Genomic DNA, 16,338 nt, shown 5'->3' with positions numbered 1-16,338 from the left:
GGTCAGGAGTTCGAGACCAGACTGGCCAACATGGTGAAACCTTGTCTCCACTAAAAACACAAAAATTAGCTGGGCATGGTTGCTGGTGTCTGTAATCCCAGCTACTTGGGAGGCTGAGGCAGGAGAATTGCTTGAACCCAGGAGATGGAGGTTGCAGTGAGCCAAGATTGTACCACTGCACTCCAGCCTGGGTGACAGAGTAAGACTCTGTCTCGATAAATAAGTAAATAAGTAAATAAATAAATAAATAAATAAATAAATAAAATACAACAATTATTAACTCAAGGCAAAACCAAGTATATGAAAGGGACAAACATAATACACTTCTGTGCAGTAAACAATACTTAGTCAACAATGTAAATACTATCAACCAAAAATTATGGTATAATTATATTAGAAGGAGAAAGGGAAGGAAAGTTGGATATTAAAGAGAATTACCATAATAATAAGTTAATAGGCTGGGCACAGTGGCTCACGCCTATAATCCCAGCACTTTCGGACACTGAGGCGGGCGGATCGTTTGAGTTCAGGAGTTCAAGACCAGCCTGACCAATATGGTGAAACCCTGTCTCTACTGAAAATACAAAAAATTAGGCGGGCATGGTGGCAGGCGCCTGTAATCCCAGCTACTTGGGAGGCTGAGGCAGGAGAATCGCTTAAACCTGGGAGGGGAGCGTTGCAGTGAGCTGAGATGGTACCACTGCACTCCAGCCTGGGCGACAGAGCCAGATTCCGTCTCAAAAAATGTTAATAGATGGCTGGGTGCAGTGGCTCACGGCTGTAATCCCAGCACTTTGGGAGGGCAAGGTGGCTGGATCACGAGGTCAGGAGATGGAGACTATTCTGGCCAACGTGGTGAAACCCCATCTCTACTAAAAATACAAAAATTAGCTGGGCATGGTGGTACATGCCTATAGTCCCAGCTACTCAGGAGGCTGAGGCAGAATCGTTTGAACCCGTGAGGCGGAGGTTGCAGTGAGCCGATATCGCACCACTGCATTCCAGCCCAGCACAGTGAGACTCCGTCTCAAAAAAAAAAAAAAAAGTTAATATATAAAGTCTAGAACTGTAAATTAGGAAGTAAAAGCATAAGCTTGCTATTTAGACATATGGAAGTATATATAAGTGACAACTAAAAAGTTGAAGTGTCTGTCTCCGGTGCAGTACATGGTTGTTTTCCCACATAAATTTCAAAATTTCTTTTTTATTTTTATTTATTTATTTATTTATTTATTTATTTATTTATTTTGAGACAGAGTTTCACTTTTGTTGCCCAGGCTGGAGAGCAATGGTATGATCTCAGCTCACCGCAACCTCCGCCTCCTGGGTTCACGCGATTCTCTGGCCTCAGCCTCCTGAGTAGCTGAGATTTCAGGCATGTGCCACCACACCTGGCTAATTTTGTATTTTTAGTAGAGACGTGTTTCTCCATGTTGTTCACGCTAGTCTTGAACTCCCAACCTTAGGCGATCTGCCCGCCTCAGCCTCCCAAAGTGTTGGGATTTCAGGCATGAGCCACTACACCCAGACTTATTTTTTATTTATTTTTTTGACACAGGGTCTCACTCTGTTGCCCAGGCTGGAGTGCAGCAGCACAATCACAGCTCACTGAAGTCTCAACCTCCTGGGCTCAAGCAATCCTCCCACTTCAGCTACTTGAGTAGCTGAGACTACAGGCACCTGCTACAACGCCGGCTAATTTTTGTATTTTTTTGTAGATATGGGGGTTTTGCCATCTTGCTAAGGCTGGTCTCAAACTCCTGGGCTCAAACAATCCACCTACCTCAGCCTCCCAAAGTGCTAGGATTACAGGCATAAGCCACCATGCCCAGACCCTTTTAATATTTTAAGAAAAAATTATATGCATGATTTGATAAAAAATATATAACTGTTTTACATAAAAATATATATAAGCTGTTAAAATATGAATTTTTAAAAAAATTAAAGTCAGAACCAGAAAAAACAGAAATTACAATAGATGGGGAGAGAGGGAGACATAAATATGCAGATTATAAAGTTCTACACTAAGATGGAACATGGTACTTACTGATGAGCCTAGAATTTGAGCATCATAAATGTCAAGGTGAAAAGAGAAATGTATTTATTTATACAGTTTTCCTCATCCAGGTAGAGAAAATGCAACAAGTTCCTTGAATAAGCAACATATCTCCATACTTAGCTCTAAAATAAATTTATCACATGGAATATGATATGCTATTATCACACACCATCTATAACCAATACGTACCCAAAACAACCCCACTGACACGGCATTTCCCAGTGTGTTCAGGCTCTGGTTCTGTAAGAATAAGATCTTCTACAGCTCCCTCCTGAACAGTAAGCAGTGGTGTATTCAAGATTTCTTTCTGTCAAAAGAAAATATCAGTTGAAACATGGTAATTAAACAATCACTATAATCTTTCCTGTGCTCATGCCCTCTTCTTACCTGCATGTTCTGTTTATAGAGTTTCCTATCAATCTGAGCTCTCAGACCCCACACAGCCGGTCCCTTACGCCGGTTTAAAACTTTATAATGTACACCAGACTGGTCACAGATGCGAGAACACAGGCCATCCAAGGCATCTACTTCCCTCATTAAATGTCCCTTTCCGATGCCACCAAAGGAAGGATTACATGACATCTGACCTAAAGAGAATAGACATAAACAAAATAAATATATGAGCACTTTGTACATAGTGATTACTTAATAAGAAAATATTTATACAGGTGACTATAATCATCTCATACGATAAAAAATAGAAAACGTGAAAGATATACTACAAAGAAAATCCCAAAGACCCAATGGGATGCAGAAGTGTCCAGAGCAATCTGGATGACAAACCACTTTCTGAACTTCCTTTTGTTTTTTTTTAAGATGGAGTATCACTCTGTTACCCAGGCTGGAGTGCAGTGGTGCAGTCTCGGCTCACTGCAACCTCTGCCTCCCGGGTTCAAGCAATTCTCCTGCCTCAGCCTCCTGAGTAGCTGGGATTACAGGTGTCCGGCACCATGCCCGGCTAATTTTTGTATTTTTGGTAGAGACAGGTTTTACCATGTTGACCAGGCTGGTCTCAAACTCCTGACCTCAGGTGATCTGCCCACCTCAGCCTCCCAAAGTGCTGGGATTACAGGGCTGAGCAACTGCGCCCGGCCTGAACTTTCTTTTGAATCTCTTCCTTGATGCATATTTTTACTGTTTCACTAGGTTGCCTTTTCCTTTCAAATTATGCAACAAGTTCCTTACCCCATGAAACCTTTCTAAATCAAGTACACTTGGTTTTTTAATTTTTTGTTCTTTTTTGATACAGCACCAGAGGAATCTACCAAATCAAGCACACTTGTAAGAAGTCCCTAGTCCTTCAACATAAATAAGGACAAAAATAAATAAAGAAATAATAAAAAACAGAGTCGGGTGTGGTGGCTCACACCTGTAATCCTAGCACTCTGGGAGGCCAAGGAGTGTGGATTGCTGGAGCTCAGGAGTTTGAGACCACCCTGGGCAACACAGTGAAACCCCATCTCTACTAAAATACAAAAATTTAGCCAGGCGTAGCACTTTGCGCCTGTAAACCCAGCTACTTGGGAAGCTGAGACAAAAGAATCACTTGAACCTGGGAGGCAGAGGTTGCAGTGAGCCAAGGTGGCACCATCACACTCTAGTCTAGGTGACAGAGTGAGACTCTGTCTCAAAAAAAAAAAAAAAAAAAAAAAAAAAAAAAAAAAAAAAAGCAGCAGCCCCTTGGGCACTGGTTGAGCTACAACCAATTATGTCTTCCATAAATGCCATCTGATACTTTCTTTTTGCACTTACTGTGCAGAATTAAATATAATTAAATTACAAATTTCTTGAGAGTGAAGACCATATTTTATACCTTTCCCTTACATTTACCCAGTCTTACTTGGAGGTCTAAACCCATGTGGTTACCTCAAAAGTTTTGGGAGGTGAAGGGATGGGCAAGTTGTGTCAACATCCACACATCCACTGCCATCACATCAAGAATCAAGACCTCCAAAAGTTAATATTATTATTTTTTTTGAGACACAGTTTCGCTCTTGGCACCCAGGCTGGAGTGCAATGGCATGATCTCAGCTCACTGCAACCTCCACCTCCCGGGTTCAAGTGATTCTCCTACCTCAGCCTCCCGAGTAGCTGGGATTACAGGCACATGCCACCACGCCTGGCTAATTTTGTATTTTTCATAGAGACAGGGTTTCTCCATGTTGGTCAGGCTGGTCTCAAACTCCTGACCTCAGGTGATCTGCTCGCCTTGGCCTCTCAAACTGCTGGGATTACAGGCATGAGCCACGGCGCCCAGCCAAGACCTCCAAAAGTTTTAATGGTCTCCACAGGGAGACTGGATAGCACTGTGATGATGAGCATGAAGTGTCATTATGAGGAGTGTGAAAGAGATCTGGCTCAATTTCTAGACCTACCACTTATGAGCTCTGTGATCATGGCAAGTTACCTAACATACCTTAGTCTCTCTACTGTAAAAACAGGAATGACAGCTGTGGTAGATTATTTTCCTCCTCCTTCCTTTAAAATAGAAGACTCCTGGGCTCCTCAAATGCTGGGATTACAAGCGTGAGTAATCACCCCTGGCCTAGGTCTTTATTTTATTATTTTTTAAAATATAGAATGCTTCACAAATTTGTGCATCATCCTTGTGCAGGGGCTATGTTAATCTCTATGTCATTCCAACTTTATGTGTTGCCAAAGCAAGCACTAGATCTTTATTTTTTAAAAATATAAACAATAGGTTTATATTGTTTAAAAGTATAAACAATAATTATATAATTATATTAAATAATAATATAATAATAATAAATCGTTTATTAAGCGGTTCTTGTGTTTTTATTTTTAAAAAATCATTTACAGACGACTATGTTGCCCAGGCTGGAGTGCAGTGACTACTCAGGCACGATCGTTGCACATTACAGGCTTCGCTTTCTGGACTCAAGAACTTTTCCTGCCTCTGCCTAAACAGTAGCTGGGATTGCAGGTGCACAGCACCCTGCCCAGCCTGATCTTTATGTTTCTGTCAAGATTTTGTGACGCCCTTTTGAAGAACCATGCTACTTTTTTTTTTTTTTTTTTTTTTTTTTTTGAGACAATCTCGCATTGTTGCCCAGGCTCCAGTGTAGTAGTTCCATCTCAGCTCACTGCAAGTTCCACCTCGCGGGTTCATGCCATTCTCCTGCCTCAGCCTCCCGAGTAGCTGGGATTACAGGCACCCACCACTACGCCTGGCTAATTTTTTTTTCTTCTTTGTATCCTGTAGAGCCAGGATGGTCTAGATCTCCTGACCTTGTGATCCGCCCGCCTCGGCCTCCCAAAGTGCTGGGATTACAGGCATGAGCCACCGCGCCCGGCACCATGCTACCTTTTGCATCCTATATTCCTTCTGGGTTGTTGTCCCTGGATTTTGTGCTTAGTACTGGACAGTACTTTTTTTGCTCTAATGGGTAATTGTTGGATGACCATTCTGTAGCATCATGATAGATACTAGCTAAAACATCAACTTGTAAATTATATATGTCTCTGTCTTTCCTCCTGCCTTTTGCTTAGGAGTGAGCAGTAATTAGAATATTGTTTTGTAAAAGTTGTGAATAAATCACGTATTTATTCCTGAAATCCTTCTTTAAAATGACGGTTCAGCTCATAACTGTGAAGAAATTTATACTATTAACTGCGGTTTTGTGGGTGGGGGAGAGGAGGCTATATGATTTCCTAAAAGATTATACTTTTCTCATTATACATTTAAGTGGGTTTTTTTGTTGTTGTTTTGTTGTTGTTGTTGTTTTTGAGATAGAGTTTTGCTGTTGTTGACCAGGCTAGAGTGCAGTGGCGCGATCTTGGCTCACGGCAACCTCCACCTCCCGGGTTCAGGTGATATCCTGCCTCAGCCTCCCAAGTAGCTGGCATTAGAGGAGCCCGCTACCACACCCAGCTAATTTTTTTTGTATTTTTTTTTTTTTTTAGTAGAGATGGGGTTTCATCATGCTGGCCAGGCTGGTCTCGAACTCATGACTTCAGGTGATCCACCCGTCTCAGCCTCCCAAAGTGCTGGGATTAAAGAAGTGAGCCACTGCGCCTGGCCATAAACGATTGTTAATAATGTTAATTCACCCTTTATCTGGAGTAACATAGTAGAAGGTAAACGCAGCAATGAACCAAGAAGCTACCAGCGAGTATTCTTGAAGTTTCTCACTTTCCCAAGGCACGGACCCCGAACCCCAACCTCCCACAAGGGACTACTGTCAGCAGCAGCATAATCTATGGTTCGCAGAATAGACTAATCCAGAGTTGTGGCCTGGCCTGCCTGATCCTTGCGAGACACTGACCGAGGCTGAAACCACAGAAGGTAGAATTCTCACTAGCTTTAAGGGAGGGTCCCCCACTTCAGACCCGAGGAGGCGGGAAGGAAGCAGCCTGCGTCCCACGCCAGGATCCACAGCACCCGCGCTCCTCACCGATCGTGTCCACGCGGTGAGTGAGGAGCAGAGTCCGAGAGCCGCACCGAGCTGCGGCGGTGGCTGCCTCAGTCCCGGCATGTCCTCCACCAATGACTATCACGTCGAAATGCGGAGTCCGGGGCGCCGCGCTGTCACTGCTCAACCGTACCAATGGAAACTGCTGCTTGGTGAAGGAAGCCGCGACCCAACGGCCACAGCCTCGTAAGTAGAACATGCTGGGAGAAAATCTATCTGACTTTGAAGCTGACACGAGTGACGGTCAAAAAACCTTACGCAACAAGAGAAAATCTGCAGGGCGCGGCCATCTTGCTTTAATGTCACTGCGTAAGACGTCTACGTCCAGCGTCGCCGGTGATTGGCGGTTTGGAGTTACTTTCCCGGCGAGGGAGATAGGTGATCGCACGGATGCCCGGTTGTGTGTTTTCTTTCCTAGTTCGTGCGGGCTTTTTGATTTCCTGTGGTTCTGGGTTGGGAGCTCCTACTAAAGGTTGTCTTTTGTCCTTTCTCAGACCCTGTGGTCCTTATCGCCAGGTGGTCACCTACGATCAATGAATTTGATCACGTTGCCTTATCAGATCTTTGTGATCTGGCAATCTGATACAATGTCACCTTCTGTTTGTCTATAAAAACTAAGGGCTGAAAATAAGAATAGATTCGGGCTAGGCGCGGTGGCTCACTCCCGGCGCTCTGGGAGGCTGAAGCAGATGGATCACGAGGTCAGGAGATGGAGACCATGCTGGCCAACGTGGTGAAACCCCATCTCTACTTAAAGAAAAAAAAAATTAGCCGGGCTTGGTGGCCTGTGCCTGTAATCCCAGCTACTCAAGAGGCTGAGGCAGGAGAATGGCTTGAACCTGGGAGGCTGAGGTTGCAGTGAGCCAAGATTGCACCACTGCACTGCAGTCTGGGAGACAGAGTGAGACTCCTTCTCAAAAAGAAAAGAAAAGAAAAAGAATAGATTCGAAAGGAGTTCAAATACATTTGTGGACCAAAGATTCATGATGGTGCCCAGGTGCGGTGGCTCACACCTGTGATCCTAGCACTTTGGGAGGCCGAGGGGGGCACTTTGCCCGAGCTCAGGAGTTTGAGACCAACCTGGGCAACACGGTGAAACCCCATCTCTACTAAAATACAAAAAAAAAAAAAAAAAAAGAATTAGCCAGGTGTGGCAGCATGCGCCTGTAGTCCCAGCTACTCGGGAGGCTGAGGCAGGAGAATTGCTTGAACCCCTAGGCAGAGGTTGGAGTGAGCTGAGATTGTGCCACTGCACTCCAGCCTGGCGAGGGAGACTCCATCTCAAAAAAAAAAAAAAGAGAGATTAATGATGGCCAATTAGAAGAATTGGTCAGTTGGAGGTTAAATGTCCAGCCTTTTGGAATTCACAGCCTTTCTCGATTCACAGCCTTTCTCAGAAAGGAAACGTTTGACTGATTGGAGAATAAAACAAGTGTGGTATTGCGGGATCTGGCCAGCAGCCTGCAATGCAATGGGGCTCTCTCTTCGTTCCCAGTCGGATCAGCAGGTTGAGAAATAATAGACACACACAAGATAGTGAAAGCTGGGTCCAGGGGGGTCACCACCTTCTGATCCCATGATGCCGCCAATGAACTGGATATACCAGCATTTATTATTAAGTTTAGTGAGGGCGGGAGTAGGTTAGTGAGAGATTTAGGGTCCTTTGATTATGAGGTGAGAGGGTCACATGGGGATGAAGTAATTCTTTAACGTAACATCTGTATGCAGAAGTACAGTATACAGAGATAAGAATTTACAATATAGTGTGTGCATCAGTAATTTCTAACAGAGCCTTAAAACAGAAACAGTCTTTCCATAACCTATGATTAGCAAGATATTAATCAGCAGTAACAGTTGCAGCTAAAGCTGGTTACAAACAATCCATAGAAACAGGACGTGAAGCTAGACAACCTGTTAGACCAGAAATTCTCAGAAGGGAGTATGCCTTAACCCCAAAGAGGCCTAGAAGAGCTGTGGCAAGATGAGGGTGTTTATAGCCTATCTTATCCATATGAACAGATGCCCCTCATGCATCCGTTTATAGGCTCTCCACAAGGGTCGCATTCCATTCCCAGAGCTATGAACATCTGTTTTTCTGGGATAGGAATCTTGGTGATGTGAAACCTCCCTGACTGCACATCATTCATAGGCTCTCTGCAGGGGGAGGTACATCACCCGCTGTTGGCTCATTCTGGCAGTCCAACCTGGCATTTTCTTTACACAATCCTGCATGCAACTTTGTATTTATAATAATCAGGAGCATTTCATCTCTTATTCCATAGCAATAGTTTCAGGGGGTCTCCCTACAGTGTGGCAGTTTTACTGTTCTAATTATAAAAAGTATCAAACACATAGGCCAGGAGTGGTGGCTCATGCCTGTAATCCCAACACTTTGGGAGGCCAAGGTGGCGGATCACTTGAGGCCACGAGTTTGAGACCAGCCTGGCCAATATGGCGAAACCCTCGCTCTACTAAAAATAGAAAAATTAACCTGGCATGGTGGTGTGTGCCTGTAGTCCCAGCTACTCAGGAGGCCGAGGCAGGAGAATCACTTGAACCCAGGAGGCAGAAGTTGCAGTGAGCCCAGATGGTGCCACTGCACTCAAGCCTGGGTGACTGAGCGAGACCCTGTCTCAAAAAACCAAAACAAAACAAAACAAAAACCCACAAAACAAAAAACAGTAAAAAACTTTTCCACAAAACAAAAAACAGTAAACGCCTCCCGGGTTTACGCTATTCTTTTCTTTATTATTATTTTTTTCGTTTAATAGGATCTCCTGACCTTCTCTTGCCCAGGCTGGAGTGCCATGGCCCGCTATCATTTTTTTCGTAATAGGATCTCCTTCTGTTGCCCAGGCTGGAGTGCCATGGCGCTATCATGGCTCACTGCAACCTCCGTGTCCTGGGCTCAAGCGATCCTCCTGCCTCCATCTCCCAAATAGCTGGGACTACAGATATGGGTGGACACTAGGCCTGGCTAATTTGCTTTCTTTGTTATTTTTTGTTTGTTTGTAGACATGGGGTTGGGGGAAGGGGTGTCTCACTATGTTGCCCATGTTGGTCTTGAACTCCTGGCCTCTAGCAATCTTCCCAAAGTGCTGGGATTACAGGTGTGAGCCCCGCTCCCAGCCTATTTTTGATACTTTTTTCTTTAAAATTTTTTTTCCACTTTCTGCAAATTCAGTTACATATTTTTAATAAAAATTAGATCATAGCATATGCATTGTTTTGTAATCTATTCTTAATAATCATGAATATTTTTCTATCCAAAAAAATAATAATAATCACTTAAGACATAAGGAAACTCTAGATGATACCTTAGGGATGAGGGAAAGTACCCAAAGATTACAGTGGGAAGGCGTTCATATCTCAAGTATAGAAAGCCTTTAGAGAGCATGGGCAGTGCAAAGTGGGGGGTTTACGGAGGAAGCAGCAGCTCTGTATAGACCTCCTGGGCCACAGGTGGGCTTCACAGAGGGGCTTGCAAAAGGATCAACTTCTAGGGTATGATTCTCTGGCCCACAGGCAGCTATATGCAGGCAAGGTGGGAATTTTAGTTTCTCTGTCTAGAAGGCAGTGGACAGGTTATAAACAGGTCAAGGCTACAAAGTCACAGGGAGATCACTTTCTGGGTTGTGACTGAGGTAGGCTCTACCAGATGTTCTCATACCCAAGGCTGACTAGAGACAAACATGAGGTATACAGAATAAGATGTAATCCCAGCATTTGGGGAAGCCAAGGTGGGCATATCACTTGAGGCCAGGAGTTCGAGACCAGCCTGGGCAGCATGGTGAAACCTCATATCTACTAAAAATACAAAAATTAGCCAGGGTGGTGGCGCGCACCTGTAATCCCAGCTACTTGGGAGGCTGAGGTATGAATTGCTGCAATGAGCTGACATTGCACTGCTGCATTCCAGCTTGGGTGGCAGAGTGAGATGCTGTCTCAAGAAAAAAAAAAAAAAAGAAGAAGTGGTAAAGTCAACTAGATAAAATATATACCCACAAACAAATTTTCTGGGGTTTCCTACTAGATAAAATCCAAGTTCCACATCAAGACTCAACTAAACAGTCATTTTCTCTGTGATTTGGACACTGATTGCTGCAGCAAGTTTGAATAAAGAGTGAGTTCCCTTCCTTTGGTAGGCCAATAGTAGAGATATTTGATCTGGCCCAGTGGATTGTTGCTTGTGTGCTTTTGGTTAAAGAAACCACTAGTGACTTAAGGGGACTTTAGAAACTGATGGAAGACAGCATTTATTTTTATGTATTTGTTTTATTTTATTTTATTTTTGAGACAGAGTCTTGCTCTGTTGCCCAGGTTACAGTGCAATGGTGCCATCTTGGCTTACTGCAACCTCCACCTCCCAGGTTCAATCAATTCTCCTGCCTCAGCCTCCTGAGTAGCTGGGATTACAGCCGCCTGCCACCACGCCCATCTAATTTTTGTATTTTTAGTAGAGACAGGTTTCACCATCTTGACCAGCCTGGTCTCGAACTCCTGACCTCGAGATCTGCCCGCCTCAGCCTCCCAAAGTGCTGGGATTATAGGAGTGAGCCACTGCACCTGGCCCGGAAGAGAGCATTAAACTAACTGTAGAGTCAATTACAGAATTTCATGACAAGCAGCTGGAGTCCCTGGAGAAAACAAACAGAACCATAGAGCAGAGGCCTTCAGAATGTGGTAGTTACCCCCGAACATCCTGGAAGACTATCCAGATGCACTTGCACTTTCTTTTTTTTCCTCTCTCTCTCTGTTTTTTTTTTTTTTTTTTTTTTTTTTTGTCAATGGAGTCTCACTCTGTCGTCCAGGCTGGAGTGCAGTGGCACTATCTCGGCTCACTGCAACCTCTGCCTCCCAGGTTCGAGCGATTCTCCTGCCTCAGCCTCCCGAGTAGCTGGGATTACAGGCATGCACCACCATACCTGGCTAATTTTTGTGTTTTTCATAGAGATGGTTTCACCATGTTGACCAGGCTGGTCTTGAACTCCTGAGCTCAGGTGATCTGCCTGCCTGGATCAGCCAAACTGTTGGGATTGCAGGCGTGAGCCACCACACCTGGACAGCTCTTGCAGTTTCAAGGATATGGATTTCCACATTTCAGCTTCCATTTTACTCTTCCCTGAAACTAGTTGGCTTGGGAACAAGTTTGACTATGCAATGGTCCTCCTTCTATTTCTCCTTCTATATTTCACAAGAGAAAAATATACCTTTCTGGCATCCTAATTCAAACTACGGCTCATTGCTCCAGGGTGGTAAAAATCTCTTTGAACTTAAGAGAAGGATATATAAACATATTTGTTTCGCGGAAAACTTTTTAAAAAGTAAGGCATTTTTGTCTACTGACAGGTGAATGGATAAACAAAATGTGACATATACACACAAAGCAATATTTTTCAGCCCAAAAACAGAAGGAAATTCTCGCAACATGGATGAACATTGGCTAAGAGCGATAAGCTGGTAACAAAAAGACAAACATTGCATTATTTCCCTGACATAAAGTACTTAGAGCAGTCAAAATCACAGTCAGAAAGTAGAATGGTGGTTGCCAGGGGCTAGAGAGAGGAGAGAATGAGGAGTTATTGTTTATTGGTACAGAGTTTCAGTTTTGCAAGATGAAGAGTTTTGAAGACGAATGATAGTGATGGTTGCACAGGAATGTGAACATACTTAATATCATTGAACTATACATCCCCAAAAAATGGTTCAAATAGTACAAAGGGAAAAAAAGTAGTCAAGGCTTTCTAAACCCAAGAGGTTCTTGTCTAATATGCATTTCTTTTTTTTTTCAGACAGAGTCTCGTTCTGTCGCCCAGGCTGGAGTGCAGTGGCAGGATCTTACTCACTGCAACCTCTGTCTCCTGGGTTCAAGCTATTCTCCTGCCTCAGCCTCCCGAGTAACTAGGTTCACAGACATGTGCCATCACACCTGGCTTTTGTATTTTTAGTAGAGACAAAGTTTCATCACATAGGCCAGGCTGGTCTTAGAATTCCTGACCTCAGCTGATCTAGGGCTCCTAAAGTGCTGGGATTATGGGCATAAGCCACTGTGCCTGACCTCTAATACACATTTATATCAAAGGCTTTAGAAATAGATACTTGAAGGCCAGGCACGGTGGCTCATGCCTGTGATCCCAGCACTTTGGGAGGCCAAAGGGGGCAGATCACCTAAGGTCAGGAGTTCGAGACCAGCCTGGCCAACATGGTGAAACCCCATCCCTACTAAAAAGGTGAAAAAAAACAGCTGGGCCAGGCGCGGTGGCTCACGCCTGTAATCCCAGCACTTTGGGAGGCCGAGGCAGGTGGATCACGAGGTCAGGAGATCGAGACCATCCTGGCTAACAAGGTGAAACCCCGTCTCTACTAAAAACACAAAAAAATTAGCCAGGTGTGGTGGCAGGTGCCTGTAATCCCAGCTACTCAGGAGGCTGAGGCAGGAGAATGGCGTGAACCCAGGAGGCAGAGCTTGCAGTGAGTCAAGATCCTGCCACTGCACTCCAACCTGGGCAACAGAGCAAGACTCCATCTCAAAAAAAAAAAAAAAAAAAAAATTAGCTGGGTGTGGTGGCAGGCACATGTAATCCCAGCTACTCTGGAGGTTGAGGCAGGAGAATCACTTGAACCCAGGAGGTGGAGGTTACAGAGAGCCAAGATAGCACCATTGCACTCCAGCCTGGACAACAAAAGTGAAACTCCATCTCGAAAACAACAACAAAAAAGATACTTGAAAGCCTGTATTGAGATGCTCTAGAATCACAACAGCTGAAGCAGTATGAATGATTTAAAACGTAAATGCCAGGTCAGGTGCAGTGGCTCATGTGAGTAACAGCACTTTGGGAGGCTGAGGCGGGCAGACAGCTTGTTGGGGACCAGCCTGGGCAACATGGTGAAACCACATCTCTACAAAACCATACAAAAATTAGCTGGGCATGGTGGGGCATGCCTGTAGTCTCAGCTGCGTGAGAGGCTGAGTCAGGAGAATCTCTTGAACCCAGGAGGCGGAGGGTATGGTGAGCTGAGATCGTGCCATTGCACTCCAGCCTGGGCAACAAGAGCAAAACTCCGTCTCAAAAATGAATAAAACAAAATAAAATAAAAAGAGAAAACTTTACACAACGTTTTTTTCCCCCCTGGGACAGGGTCATTTCTCTGTCATTTTTCATCCTGTCGTCCAGGATGGAGTGCAGAGGCCTGATCTCGGCTCATTGCCACCTCTGCTTCCCCACTTCAAGCGATTCTCCTGCCTCAGCCTCCCAAGTAGCTGGGTTTAAAAGCATGGCCACCATACCTGGCTAATTTTTGTATTTTTAGTAGAGATGGGGTTTCACCATGCTGGCCAGGCTGGTCTTGTACTCCTGACCTCAAGTGATCCACCCACCTTGGCCTTCCAAAGTGCTGGAATTATAGGCATGAGTCACCATACCAGGCAGGAACTTTATACAGCATTTTAAAGATTTTCTGTGCTTTTTAAAAAATGTCAAATAAAATGAAGTATTTACTCCAATTGCAGTCAAACTTTGATTAATTCCATCTTGTAAAAGTTGAATATTTTCTATTTCTTATTTTTTCTTTTTTCAAATTATTTTTCATTTCTTATTAATTTTTTATTTTCTTTTTAAAAATTATTTTATTTCTTACTGATTTTTAAAAACCCCTTTTTAAATTTACATTGAAAAAGTTGGCCGGGCATGGTGGCTCACACCTGTAATCCCAACACTTTGGGAGGCCGGGCAGGTGGATCACGAGATCAGGAGTGCCAGACCAGCCCGGCCAATATGGTGAAACCCCTCTCTACTAAAAATACAAAAATTAGCCGGGTGCAGTGGTGCACACCTGTAGCCCCAGCTACTTCGGAGGTTGAGGCAGGAGAATCGCTTGAATCCGGGAGGCGGAGGTTACAGTGAGCCAAGATCGCGCCACTGCACTCCAGCCTAGGTGACAGAGTGAGACTCCGTCTCAAAAAAAATAAAAATAAATAAATAAATATAAATAAAAGTTTCTGGCCAGGCGCTGTGGCCAACATAGCGAAACTCCGTCTCTACTAAAAATACAAAAAATTAGGCGGGCATAGTGGCGGGCGTCTGTAATCCCAGCTACCCAGAAGGCTGAGGCAGGAGAATTGCTTGAACCCAGGAGGCAGAGGTTGCAGTGAGCCAAGATTGCGCCGTTGCACTCCAGCCTGGGTGACAAGAGCGAAATTCTGCCTCAAAAAAAAAAAAAAAAAAAAAAGAAAGAAAGAAAGAAAAGAAAAAGTTTCTGTGGCAGGGCACAGTGGCTCATGCCTACAATCCCAACACTTTGGGAGGCTGAGGAGGGAGAATCACTTGAGTCTAGGAGTTTTGAGACCAGCCTGGGTAACATAGTAAGACCTCCCCATGTATTAAAAAAAAAAAAAGAAAGAAAGAAAGAAAAGAAAAAAGAAAAGAAAAAGCTAGGCATGGTGTCCGCACCTGTAGTAACAGCTACTGGAGATGCTGAGGTGGGAGGATCGCTTGAGCCCTGGTGGCAGAGGTTGCAGTGAGCCGAGATCGCTCCTCCCTGACTCAAAACAAAATTAAATTAAAAAAACATTTAGGCCGGGCGCTGTGGCTCAAGCCTGTAATCCCAGCACTTTGGGAGGCCGAGACGGGCAGATCACGAGGTCAGGAGATCGAGACCATCCTGGCTAACACAGTGAAACCCCGTCTCTACTAAAAAATACAAAAAACCAGCCGGGCGAGGTGGCGGGCGCCTGTAGTCCCAGCTACTCGGGAGGCTGAGGCAGGAGAATGGCGTGAACCTGGGAGGCGGAGCTTGAAGTGAGCTGAGATCCGGCCACTGCACTCCAGCCTGGGCAACAGAGCGAGACTCCGTCTCAAAAAAAAAAAAACAAAAAACAAAAAACAAAAGCATTTAATTGAAAGAGAAAAGTTTCTCTGTCAATTTTTTTTCTTTTTTCTTTCTTTTCTTTTTTTCTTTTTTCTTTTTCTGTTTTGTGATGGAGTCTTGTTCTGTTGCCCAGGCTGGAGTGCAGTGGCGCAATCTTGGCTTACTGCAACCTCTCCCTCCCAGGTTCAAGCAGTTCTCTGTCTCGGCCTCCCGAGTAGCTAGGACTACAGGCACACGCCACCACGTCCTGCTAATTTTTGTATTTTTAGTAGAGACGAGGTTTCACCATGTTGGCCAGGAAGGTCTCGATCTCTTGACCTTGTGATGCACCCGCCTCGGCCTTCCAAAGTGCTGGGATTATAGACGTGCACCACCCCGCCCGGCCTCTTTTTCTTTTTTGAGACAGAGTCTCGCTCTGTAGTCCAGGCTGGAATGAAGTGGCACGTCTCGGCTCACTGCAACCTCCGCCTCCCGAGTTCAAGTGATTCTCCAGCCTTAGCCTCCCCAGTAGCTGGGATTACAGGTGCCGGCCACCACGCCCAGCTAATCTTTGTATTTTTTAGTAGAGACGGGGTTTCGCCTTGTTGGCCAGGCTGGTCTTAAACTCCTGACCTCAGGTGATCCGCCCACCTCGGCCTCCCAGATTGCTGGGATTACAGGTGTGAGTCACTGTGCCCAACCAACACACACACACATATATATGTGTGGGGTGTGTGTGTGTGTATATATATATATATATAATTTATATATATTGCTGGGTTGCCCATGCTGGTCTCAAACTCCTGAGCTCAAGCGACCTGCCCGCCTCGGCCTCTCGGATGCTGAGGTTACAGGCGTGAGCCACCGCGCCCCGCCCTACCTCATCTTCTTAAGACAGGGTCACGGATTGCCCTGGAGGGTTAGAAACTTCGAGACTTTTGTAGCATCAGTAAAGGCCGCGGCCAGCCTCTTCGCGGCATGGGCGTGGCTCGCAGCGAC

At 44.9% G+C, this 16,338-nt stretch overlaps 1 protein-coding gene and 1 pseudogene across 4 annotated transcripts in view; both read right to left on the bottom strand.

Annotated features, from left to right (window-relative positions):
* Positions 1–6,966, bottom strand: part of MTO1 (mitochondrial tRNA translation optimization 1) — a 35,004-nt gene extending 28,038 nt beyond the window's left edge. For 2 of the 4 annotated variants that reach the window (XR_007724798.1, XR_007724799.1), the window contains exons 1-3: positions 6,475–6,966; positions 2,447–2,646; positions 2,249–2,366 (exon numbers count right to left, since the gene is read on the bottom strand). Coding sequence is in view for 2 of the 4 variants with exons in the window: in XM_050786504.1 (XP_050642461.1) it covers positions 2,249–2,366; positions 2,447–2,646; positions 6,475–6,691 (535 nt within the window). In the remaining 2 variants the exon portion in view is untranslated. Of the gene's footprint in view, positions 1–2,248; positions 2,367–2,446; positions 2,647–6,345; positions 6,369–6,474 lie in introns of those variants that run through there. The other 2 variants (XM_050786504.1, XM_050786505.1) reach the window with 2 other exon arrangements.
* Positions 4,629–4,725, bottom strand: LOC126954014 (uncharacterized; annotated as a pseudogene).
* Positions 6,967–16,338: the final 9,372 nt, after the last annotated feature.

The sequence above is a fragment of the Macaca thibetana genome, chromosome 4, assembly GCF_024542745.1.
Source record: "Macaca thibetana thibetana isolate TM-01 chromosome 4, ASM2454274v1, whole genome shotgun sequence".
NCBI classification, from domain to species: domain Eukaryota; kingdom Metazoa; phylum Chordata; class Mammalia; order Primates; family Cercopithecidae; genus Macaca; species Macaca thibetana.
This window is presented reverse-complemented; position numbering and strand designations above follow the sequence as displayed.